Raw genomic sequence first — 12,726 nt, forward strand, 5'->3', positions numbered from 1 at the left:
AAACATTAAGGGCCTCATTGAATAAATGGGACCGCCTGAGACTGAGAAGCTTTTGTAAAGCAAAGGACACTGTCACTAAGACAAAAAGGCAACCCACTGACTGGGAGAAGATCTTCACCAACCCCACAACTGACAAAGGTCTGATCTCCAAAATATATAAAGAACTCAAGAAACTAAACCGTAAAAGGCTTTAAAAAATGGGGCACTGAGCTGAACAGAGAATTCTCAACAGAAGAAGTTCAAATGGCCAAAAGACACTTAAGATCATGCTCAACCTCCTTAGCGATCAGGGAAATGCAAATCAAGACAACTTTAAAATACCATCTTACACCTGTCAGAATGGCTAAAATAAAAAACACCAATGATAGCCTTTGCTGGAGAGGATGTGGAGAAAGGGGTACACTCATCCATTGCTGGTAGGAATGCAAACTTGTGCAACCACTTTGGAAATCAGTGTGGCGATTTCTCAGGAAATTAGGGATCAACCTACCCCAGGATCCAGCAATACCACTCTTTGGAATATACCCAAGAGATGCCCTATCGTACAACAAAAGTATATGCTCAACTATGTTCATAGCAGCATTGTTTGTAATAGCCAGAACCTGGAAACAACCGAGATGCCCTTCAATGGAAGAATGGATGAAGAAAGTTTGGAATATATACATATTAGAGTACTACTCAGCAGTAAAAAACAATGACTTCTTGAATTTTGCATGCAAATGGACGGAAATAGAAAACACAATCTTGAGTGAGGTAACCCAGACCCAAAAAGAGGAACATTGGATGTACTCACTCATATTTGTTTTCTAGCCATAAATAAAGGACATTGGGCCTATAATTCGTGATCCTAGAGAAGCTAAATAAGAAGGAGAACCCAAAGACAAACATATAGGCATCCTCCTGAATATTAACCTTCATCAGGCGATGAAAGGAGACAGAGACCCACATTGGAGTACCGGACCGAAATCTCAAGGTCCAAATCAGGAGCAGATGGAGAGAGAGTACGAGCAAGGAACTCAGGACCGCGAGGGGTGCACCCACACACTGAGACAATGGGGATGTTCTATCGGGAACTCACCAAGGCCAGCTGGCTTGGGTCTGAAAAAGTCTGGGATAAAACCGGACTCGCTGAACATAGCGGACAATGAGGACTACTGAGAACTCAAGAACAATGGCACTGGGTTTTTGATCCTACTGCATGTACTGGCTTTGTGGGAGCCTAGGCAGTTTGAATGCTCAGCTTACTAGACATGGATGGAGGTGGGTGGTCCTGGACTTCTCACAGGGCAGGGAACCCTGATTGCTCTTTGGGCTGTCGGGGAAGGGGAAGGGAAATGGGAGACGGTGGCGGGGAGGAGGCAGAAATCTTTAATAAATAAATAAATAAGAAAAAAAAGAATACACTTTGTGTGTTGTTATTTCGGGGGCAAAACTAGCCGTGCGGGAGCAGAGCAGGACAAAAAGTAGGCCTGCTTGCCTCATCACTACAATCTCCAGATGTTTAAGCCACTTTGGCCGAGGACCTAGATATCATAAGGAAAGGGCAAATCACTAAAAGTGCCAACCATAAGGTACAAGGTAAGTTATTATTTGAAGCCACTGAGGTTTAGCGAAATTCACTGTGCATCAAGAAGTAACCAGAGCCAAGACAAAAAGAGTTCATTTGGAATGCACATATTATAAATACAGTAGAATTTAAGGCAGGAGTATTCATATGTTTTGAACTATTAACAAACATTTTAACTCACTAATTATAAAAATGAAAGTTTTAAATTCATTTAAAACTTGAGACAAAGCGAATAGCTTGAAAACACAATCATATTGTCTGTTTATTATACATAATACACTATATATACATATACATATACACACTTTGATGTATTAAGTACTGAAAATTAAAACCAGCTTTACCATTATTTGGAAAATTTGAAAGGAACAAAAATAGCTGTCTTTTAACATACAAGGAACATACACCGAAAAAGTGACAGTGAGACGTTAAAATAAATGCATAATAGGTTAACTCTAGAGTAAACTTCACTCTTATTCCAAGCACTAACATTTTTATTATAAATATCACAGCTTGACTTTTTGAAAATATGTTTTAATAAGACTTACTACAACACATATTTTATAAACACAAGGTTTCCTCAAAATTAGATGTTGAGAATAATAAAACTTAAGCACTTTTATTAAGAACATTTCTTGGATATTTATATCATTTGACATTTATGACAATATTAAAAACCAATACAGTGATTTGGCTACAGAATGTAACTTTACACAAACCCCAAACAATTAAGAATTGTGCTGTTTAAGACAATTACTTTTGGATTACCAAATTTCAAGTTATTTTAAGGTCCAGAACTAAAAACACATTTCCATTTATGTATATTTCATTATCATTTAATTCTTTAATCATTTTCTTTAACAAAGATGATATTATACGCTACTATTTAAAAAAAAGGAAAAAGACCCCTTTAATAAAACTATGAAAATAACCCTGTTAGTTCTGAATAAATCTAATTTTCTATAAAAAGCACAGAAGAAGCTACCAGACTCTACCTGGAAGCAGATCCACTTTCCACTGAAGTCTTATTAGACCTCTGGAGACAAGTTCTTCTCTAGGATAAGCAAACAACTGGAACAGCTAGAAGTTAGATACAAAAGGAACATGTACCAATAATCCTGATACATCTGCTCTTATTCCACTATCACTCAAACTAAGTTCCCATGAGGAAGAAAACAGTCTGACCTAACATGGATGTCAGTGACTAGAGTAGCCAGCTGCTGCTGTTTTCCCTAGGGATCAAGGCAAAGTTGCTTGTAAATATAATAGATATAAACTGAATGAGTTCAGCAGAGGAAACAACACATGCAGGGTACACTTAACAGCTTTTACTTTTGGTGACATCAAATGGTTTCCACCACTGAGCAAACTGCAATGCTTTCTTCCTCTGGTCCTCAAAGCTTTCTCTGATGCCCTTCTTCCACAGCCTGGGCTCTAGATCCAGCATACCACCAATGATTTCCTTTTAAAGAGTAAGAAAAATATGAAAGTATACATGTACAAACAATGCAATCAAGAATGGAACTACTCATTAATTCTCCTATTAAACATATTATTAAGTAGTTCTTTGTGACAATGTACACACATTACATATTAGTTTCAAGCAAAAAACCTTATTTACAATCTTAACTAGAAATTCTGTGATCCTGAGAGTACTTGTGGTGTCTCTTGTGAAGCAATTTGTCTGCTTGGTTGCTCATTAGTATATCTATCTAATGGTAGCAAAAAGGATAAAGAAAGTGAAATTTAATTTCCTTGCTCATAAAGATAAATAATATGTCATCAGAGAGCTCATAAGAGAATATGGAGATGTGGTGAGAACCAGAATAATAAAGTCTCAGTTACATGGTTGGAAAAGGCAGGTGGCAAAGACCAGAAGACATTTAAAACAAACAAACGAATGTCCTACTTGTTGGATAAATCAGAAAAGGGAATCACCCATCACTAAGAAAGTCCTCTGCATATGACCTCAGGAGAAACTGGACAAATTCAGATTTAGTCCAAGTTTCCTGGCATCATGCCATTTCAACACTACAGTCTGAGAAAGGGTAGTTTGTGTCTGTCTGAAACTGTCTCTAGACCACTGCATGCATTATTTGAAAATGCAAGATAGGCTCTCATTCTCTTACTGCAAAAGAGACTATTTTCCAGTGTTCTCTGAATAATTTCTTGGGAAGCAAGTCAAAGGAGGATAGAAAGTAGTTCATGACAAGGATGCTCTGAGGCATGGGAAAATTGCCTGTTCAATATTAAAACCACAATGCCTGAGTAATACTTGAAGGGGAGACAATTCACCCAATGAAAATTGAAAAAAGTAAAACAATGGGTGAATGGTGTCCTTTCCTCTAGAAAACAATCTGTAAAACTATGAATCGAGAGCTCTAAATCCAAAGCTACAGAGCAGTTAAAAATCTCTAGGGAACAATAACAGAATTTTTCAGAGCAGTGCAAACAAAGTTGTTCTTTGTTGTTGCTTTGGTTTTTGTTTTGTTAATTCTGTAGAAAAAAATTCTGCAAACTTCTCAAACAAGGGATGGGCTAGAACCCAGTTGGTAGGTCAAGTAGTAGAGTATGTGCCTGACATGCATGAAGCTGTGGGTTTGGTGCCTAAGACTACATATAAAAACAGGCATGATGATACACTCCTGGAAACTCACATCAGGAGGTGGAGGTAGGATAATCAGGATTGCAAAGACATATTCAGCTATGTGGTAAATTCAAGATCCGGTTGGGTCATGTGAGAGTCTATAAGCAATAATTCAAAAATGAATGTGATTTTAGAATCTGGGTGCTTGTTAAGGACAGCAGCCCTGTTTCTTCTTGGCACATCCCAATTCACTGTAGAAGATTATCTTATGCAGATGAGAGTAGGGCAGAGGAGGAAGCAGGGTGGGCAATTATGAACTCACAGAATAGTTCATCAAGAACCCTCTCTCTCGATGCACAGACACATAGAAGTGATATGAGAAGGCCTGCGCTAGGCCCAGATTCATTTTGCCAATTTGCAATGCCTTATTAATTCCATTCCAGTTCCTAACAAGACTTTAGATACGTAGTTAAGTAGACCTCTAATTTAAGGAATATACTCTGAAAAAGGCATTTTTTTTTCTTCCCTGAAAAAAACTACTGGCAGTCAAATGACTAGGATTTTCTTTCATATGTGCCCAGAACTTAACTGTGTAAAATGGGTCATTTATTTGTTCTGGATTATACTTTAACTATAAATGAAGAGCTGAAACTACTTATTCTCTCCAATAACCATAACCTAGGGTACCTGGGTTCTCTCATATAGCACATAACCCTAGGCAAGTTACACAGCCTCTCTGCAATTTATAGTTTTCTAATCTGTACAACAAAATTTAGATCAAAATCTAGACAACAGGGTTACTGTGAGCACTAGATGACTGCTTGGACAGTAGTAGATAGGCACACTGTAAGCCCTTAATAAATATCACAATTTTTCAGAACAAAGCTGTCTGATTTCAAAGTCAGAAAAGCATTACAGTTATTAAGACTGAGAACACTGTCACAATAATATCTCTGACGTGATCATGAATATTCTGGTATATTTTTATTGTTACCTCTTAAACCCCACCCCTCTCTCAAACCTGTATAGAGAACAACTCACCAAATTCTTGTATATTGTGTTCAAACTTAAATTTTCTTTTATACTTTTGTAAAAATATTAACAAAACCACTAAACTTCAGTGTTTTATCAAATTTCTGAGTATACCTTTCCAAAGTAACGAGGAAATTTGTGTTGATCTTCAATGACGTGGGCAAATCCCCCCTGAAGGCCAAATTCTACGGCAAAATAAGGCAAGCTTCTAGGCACCTAAATAAACAAACAAATTACATTTGAAATGGGAAAGCTATGGTTTCTCCAATTCTCTGCCATGAGAGAACTGATCATCTATCAGGAGAATGTACATGACAAACTTCCCATGACTTAACTTCCCAAGGAAAAGATTTCAGTCAGACAGATAGAGATCAAGTCTAGCAATTCACAATCAAAACAACTACTTTCCTGTTCTTGAAGAGAATGGAAAAAAGGTATTCAAATCTTTTTACAGAAACAAGGAACAATTTTCCTATGATTACAAATAAAAGTTTATTTTGTTTATATTATACTTAGGAAGAGGGAGCTTGATCATATATTTGTGGCTGTGTTTACAAATGCGTAAAATCTTTACTATGAGAATATTTATCAAATATAAATAAATTTATAATTTTTATTTCTTTCACTAATTAGTGAGATAAATATAGCACTATTTAGTATACCAAGTTAATTTCACAATCCCTTGGGATCAGATCCATATTACCCTTCTCTCCCTCCTTTCACACACACACACACACACACACACACACACACACACACACGGGGGGGGGGGGCTAGAGTTTTAATCTCCTTACTCATTGAAAAGAGCTATAATTTCTTGCTTTTATGCAGCAGATTTTGTATCTTTGTGAAGGTTTTCCTCTAAAGTTCCAACTTTTATCACTACATATCATCCAGGTTAATCAATATACAGTAAGTCTCCCCTCTAAAACCACTATGCAAGCAACATGACTCATCTGGACCACATATTCCCACACCAAATTGGTATTGGGTACTTAAGAAGGCACAACTTCAGAGTTTACAGTATAGTATGAACAGAAAAGTCCTTTGTAGTCATTATAAGTCAAATAAAAGTAGAGACAACAAAATGTTTCTCATAAAACAGGAATTTTTTAAAAAAAATTCAGTCTACAAAGTAATATAAACATTAAAATGTCACTTCATGTATTTAGATGTTTTCTAGAGTTCTGTATTTTTATGTGTTTTTTGTTTTTTGGTTTTTTTTTTTTTTTTTTGGTTTTTCGAGACAGGGTTTCTCTGTAGCTTTGGAGCCTGTCCTGGAACTCCCTTTGTAGACCAGGCTGGCCTCGAACTCAGAGATCCGCCTGCCTCTGCCTCCCGAGTGCTGGGATTATAGGCGTGCGCCATCACCGCCCAGCTGTATTTTTAACAATAATAGTCATTACTGACAATTGAGAAAAAACAAAGTAAAAAACAGACCCACAGACAAAGCTTTAAGCACATCTCTGATTCTCATGAGTATGTCATGTCAGACAATTCTGCAACATTTGAGTCTAAGGGGAAACACGAAGCATTCTGAGGTTTTTTGGGAACATCCGAGAGAAGGATGTTTATGCAACTCCCCAGCTCTAATTTTAGCATATAGGAGACTGTTACTTTCATTTCTATGTCCTCTTTAAGAATGTTCTGTGCAGCTGAGGAGAGGGAGCCTGAAATGGCCCGATCCTACAGCCATACTGATGAATATCTTGCATATCACCATAGAACCTTCATCTGGCGATGGATGGAGATAGAGACAGAGACCCACAGAGGAGCATCAGGCTGAGTTCCCAATGTCCAAATGAGGAACAGAAGGAGGGAGAACATGAGCAAGGAAGTCGGGACCGCAAGGGGTGCACCCACCCACTGAGACAGTGGGACTGATCTAATGGGAGCTCACCAAGGCTAGCTGGATTGTGACTGAAAAAGCATGGGATAAAACCAGACTCTCTGAACGTGGCGAACAATGAGGGCTGCTGAGAAGCCAAGGACAATGGTGCGGGGTTTTGATCCTACTGCATGTACTGGCTTGTGGGAGCCTAGCCTGTTTGGATGCTCACCTTCTTAGACCTGGATGCAGGGGGGAGGTCCTTGGACTTCCCACAGGGCAGGGAACCCTGACTGCTTTTTGGACTGGAGAGGGAGAGGGAGGGGAAGGGAAATGGGAGGCGGGGAGGAGGCAGAAATTAAAAAAAAAAAAAGAATGTTCTGTGCAAAGTTGTTCAGTGACAGTAGGAAAGAAGGCTCCATTGGACACTGACCTAACTAGGTTATCAGGCATGCAGCATGCAATACTTTGAGAAATAACTTGAAGGAATATATGGTGCTAGCACTCTTTCATTTTCTTTGTATTACACTCTGATAGGCAGAATAATGGGTCCTGAATATGGCAAAGCCCTGAGTATACTACTTTACATGGCAAAAGAGATATTAAAGGCATGAACAAGTTTAGAGTCTTGAAAATAAAATGGTGATGCTGAGTTATTCACATGAGATAAATGTAATCATGAGGATAATTACAAGAAACAAGAGGCCTGAGTTATAAAGATTGGTAGGTACCTAACTCTTCATTTTGAAGGCAGGAGAAGGCCACAAGCCATAGACATAGATAGCTTCTATCAACTGAGAAGATAAGAGTGTCTTCTCTTCTCTAGAACTGATGAAAGATGCCTATAGTCAAAGACACTCAGGAGGCTGAAGTAAGAGGGCTTCAAGTTTAAGGACTTGGCTATAAAGAGGTCAAAGCTGTCTTGAGAGACCACCCAGCCAGTACTTAATAAGAAAAAACAAAACTAAGGCAGGGGATATGGCTCAGTAGGAGTGTTCTTGCCTTACAGGCACAGAGCCCCAAGTTCAGTCCCAGTCCATTAAGAGAAATCTCTTCTCCAGTCTTCAGGAGACACCCAACAGAGTGTAGTCCATACTTCCAACAAAGGCACTGGCATCAGAGCTGGTATGTTTGTAATCATTAGCACTCTTCTTTTTCTGCCTTTTCCATCATAAGGAAAACTACCGGAACCCCAGTTCCACTTTTAACAGTTTACACAGAAATAGGGTCTGACCTTCAAGTTCCAGAAGGCAATGGCAACAGCCCATATTGTTTTAGGAGGCTTTTATATTCCTCCAACCATCAACACGAGGAGCAGTTTCCCAAACCTAGCACTGGGATTTCTGTTAGAAAGAGCATGGCTTATAAAACAGTATGTTATCCTATGCCTTTTTCAAACAACCTTAATGTTATGTATCTCTCTTTTGTGGTGATATTTTGTTTATACTATAACAAAGCTTGCCTGAAGATCAGAGTGCAGAGCTAAGCCACTAGTTAGTCATAGAGGCCAGGCAGTGGTGGTATATACCTTTAATCACAGCACTTGGGAGGCAGAGGCAGATGGATTTCTGAATTCAAAGCCACCCTGGGTTAATAGAGCCAGGCTATATTGGCTCACATCTTTAATCCCAGTACTTGGGAGTCACTAACTTTAATCCCAGCACTAGGGAGGTGGAAAAAAGAAGGGATATGGCTGAGCAGAGAGAGGAATATACGGCGAGGGGAAGACAAGAGCTCAGTTCATTCAGTCTGAGGTTTTGTAGAGACAGGATTGCCCCTCTGGTCTGAGCATTAGAAGAGGCAGGAACTCTCTAGCAGATGACCATTTTGTTTCTCTGATCCTTCAGCTTTCACCCTCTGACTGATGATTCTGAGATTTTACTATTGGGAACAATGAGAATTCGTGCTATACTCCTTCCCCAGCCCCTTTATTATGCTTCGTTTCCTATCTTATCCCCAGTTAAAAGTCCTCTATTTTCAACATTATCGCTTTCATAGTCCCTGCCTCCTGCTATCTTCTTTTCTAGAGCTTCTTCTCACCTCATCCTCCCATGGTTCCTTCTACTTTACTGGCTACTTCAGATACTCCAGGTTATCTACTCAAATCTAAAGATTCAGATCTAGGACCCTCAAGTAAGAGACAACAAGCAGCATTTAGGACGTAGAGGAATTGAACTGGACCTCAACTAAAAGCCTCCTTTGGGAGGACTAGTTCTCACAGTATGTAAGCTGCCAAAAGAGGATCAATCCATACTCCTATCAAGCTGTAAAGCCTATTGATGTGGGAGTGTCATATATCAATCTGTTGATTTCATTGGTTAAACAATAAAGAAACTGCGTGGTCCTCATAGGTTAAAACATAGGTGGGAGGAGTAAACAGAACAGAATGCTGGGAGAAAAAAGCTGAGTCAGAGAGTCGCCATGATTCTCCCACTCCAGGCAGACACGGGTTAAGATCATTCCTGGTAAGCCAGCTCGTGGGCTACACAGATTATAAGAAATGGGCTAGTCCAGGTGAGAGAGTTAGCTGAGAAAAGGCTAGATATAATGGGCCAAACGGTGTTTAAAAGAATACAGTTTCCGTGTAATTATTTCGGGGCATAAGCTAGAGCTAGCCATGTGGGCGGCCGGGTGCCGGGGACGCAGCCTCGCCGCTCTTAACACAACAGCCTATGAATCCTAGCAATGATGAGACTAGGAAAATATTACCAATGGTCTAAGAATGGTTCTTCTATCTTAGGGGGAATCAAAGCTGTCTAAGTGGACTTAAAGCCAACTTAATAGTAGGAAATTCATGCCTGGTTCTATAAATGTAGCCTACTACTCACAGCTAGATTGCTAGAGGGGTCCTAGACCTGAAAGAGAACCTACTACTGCCATTTTCGTAACCCAATGTAATAATATCTGTGTTCAAATTTTTGTACTCACAGATTAAGTATAGCTGTCAGCTCTCATCAAAAAAAAAAAAAATCTTTTTTTTTTTAACAAACGTGAACTATTACAGAGAACCAGAACTGGTCAAAATGCAGAGAATAAGAAAAGGTCTGTGTGTGGTTGCTCAATCCCAACTGATATATCTGCAATGCAACCCTACAGCTAAGGCTCAAGAGAGAGAAAGCAAAAAAAAAAAAAAAAAAAAAAAAAATTTATAGGAGCCAGAGGTTCAAGAGGCCTGTTGCTATACAGTATTCCCTAGGCAAAACAAAAAAAAAAAAAAATGCATGTAAGAAATCTGAAGACTCTGGTTACCTGAACAAGAGCAGAATGACAAGATTGACATAACAACATAGATGGGGGAAATCTTGACAGGCCACAACCAGGACAACCAAGACAGTGTTACAAGTCATCAATGGCAGCTAAGAGCAAAAGTTTCCTCCAGGAACAAACTCTAACAGAGCATGTCAAATCCCAAATGGTCAACCCTAGACACACTTACATAACAAAACTAGACTATGAATTGGACAGAGGAGAGGTGTATATGGAGGCTCAGAAGTGAGGAAGTTAAGAGTGTTGTACAGATGAATAGCAAAACTGTGAAAACTGCCCAGTTTTTCAGTCTGAATTTCTCCCTCTGATTTCAATAGTAATGCCTAACTTCCTCAAATTTCCCTTGAAAGCAGTTTTCTTAATTAAAAAGCAATTATCCTTAAATACTGACTGCTACATTTCCCATAAAATTCACCTTAATTTTTGTAAAAATCAATCAAGGATTTCCTTATCTCTCAAAACAACAGCTTTGCTTTAAAAAAAAAAGTTGCCCATTTTCTTGGCAGATTTTTTTGTTATCACATGATCCCTTTGCTGTGAGCACTCAGATCTGTTTACATAATCTACTGTCCTAGCCATAGGCTTGGAATCACACTGCAAGAAATCTAAAGACCATAGAAATAGGACACTAACCCTCAAATAACATAGAAAAAAATAAAGTCAAAAGAATCAGAAGAAAGTACAAATACATGAATCTCCATTGAAACATAAGAATGTACTTGGAGAAAAAACAATCACCCTCAAATGCAAAGAGAAAGACAAAAAACTTTTGAAATTATTAAGGTCACAAAACATTCATAAGAATATAAGTCTTTCAGACATAAAATTTTAAAATGACTAAGTGTTTATTCACTTTATATTCTGAAACAAATCACTTTAAAACACACTGAAAAATGTGGTACTCTGAAAGTTGGCTCTTTTGGAACTCTTCTGGATTAAGATCTACTCGCGATTCCACCAAAATGGACATTAAGATGCACCAGGAAGTTATCTGTCTTCTTCCCTATCTACTATAACTTCTAAAGAGGTTCCAGTAAAAAAAAAATTCTATGAATCCCTACTGCTTCAAGGGTTCCCATCTTCAGACTACTGATGCTGTTCTTACATGCGGCCACACCTGATTGTTGTTTTCCCTATTACTTAAGTTAGTAAAAGTGCCTGGATATGTACTTCATGTATTAAGTCTAGGTTTTTAAAAAGCAAGCTTAAGTACTAGATGGCCCACAAGCTGCACTTACAATAGCAAATGTAAAAAAATACATTTCTTTAAAAATTTCTACTTCGAATACATTGGTCATCATTACAATTTTATGAAAGAATTTTGAGTATGAAATTATGATGTCAAGAACAAAAACTGGAGTAGCTCCATTCGGAGGGGTAAGTGTGTGCCCACCTGGCTGGCCAGATGCCTCAGGAAGGGAGCACAGGCACCCTCCAATCCCCTAAACATTCAGTGGGGCTTCACCCCAGCTACTGGCTTTCCCTACTTATCCTACCCCAGCTTTCCCCCAAGCACCCCTTTCCATCTGCAAGGTCCTAGGATCCCCTAACTCGGCCTGCTTCAGGGCTGAGGCTTTGGGGACACAGTGGTGAGTGCAAGGCTGCAGGGGTTTTTGTTCCAACGAACCAGCATCTACCAAGCCCGCCCTTTTGTCTGCAACGTCCTTGGCCAGAAAGTGTCCCTAATCCAGCAACGGTAGATCCATCCGGAGTGATCCACCACCACAGCCTACGTTAGAGTGGAGAGAATCTGAGAGCAAACTGCAGTGTTGAGGGGACATAAAAGAGGGCAGACCAAGAAAAATCCCCAAGTACGCAGTTAGCCACAGCAAAGATCAGACCAAGCAGCCAAGACTCTCCTAACAGCATTTGAGGGAAAAGATGGGCAGTCGCCAATGCAAGAATCCCTCCAACAATCTGAAAAGCAACGTGATAAGACCAGAATCCAGCATACATACATCAAGAAGACTGAGACCCTACTCCAGAAGAAGTAGAAGAAATAGACTTTAAACATAACATTATGAAAGTGATAGAGACCATTAAACAGGATGTGAAAAACTCCTTTAAAGAAATGGATGAGAAGACTAACAAAAAGTTAGAAGAAATAAAATAAATCCCTCAAAGATATCCCCCAAAAAAGAAATCAAACAGGTAATGGAAACAGTTCAAGACTTGAAAACTGAAATGGAGACAATGAAGAAAACAAAAACCGAGATATGGCAGAATATGGAAAATCTGGGTAAACGAACAGAAACTACAGGGACAAATATAACCAACCAGAATACAAGAGACAGAAGAAAGAATCTCAGATGCTGAAGATACTATAGTGGAAATAAACACACTGATCAAAGAAAACAGCAAATCCAACAAATTCTTTTAAAAAAATCCAGGAAATCTATAACACCATGAAAAGACCAAACCAAAGAATAGGGGTAAAAAGAAAGA

General features: G+C 38.9%; 1 protein-coding gene across 2 annotated transcripts in view; it reads right to left on the reverse strand.

Moving 5' to 3' along the window:
• Positions 1-1,567: 1,567 nt before the first annotated feature.
• Positions 1,568-12,726, reverse strand: part of Cwf19l2 (CWF19 like cell cycle control factor 2) — a 69,758-nt gene continuing 58,599 nt past the window's right edge. For both annotated transcript variants that reach the window (XM_075966897.1, XM_075966898.1), the window contains exons 17-18: positions 5,301-5,402; positions 1,568-3,029 (exon numbers count right to left, since the gene is read on the reverse strand). In XM_075966897.1, coding sequence (XP_075823012.1) covers positions 2,886-3,029; positions 5,301-5,402 — 246 coding nt within the window. In that variant the 3' untranslated portion in view covers positions 1,568-2,885. The remainder of the gene's footprint in view (positions 3,030-5,300; positions 5,403-12,726) is intronic.

The sequence above is a fragment of the Microtus pennsylvanicus genome, chromosome 3 (genome assembly GCF_037038515.1).
Source record: "Microtus pennsylvanicus isolate mMicPen1 chromosome 3, mMicPen1.hap1, whole genome shotgun sequence".
In the NCBI taxonomy this organism is placed as follows: Eukaryota; Metazoa; Chordata; class Mammalia; order Rodentia; family Cricetidae; genus Microtus; species Microtus pennsylvanicus.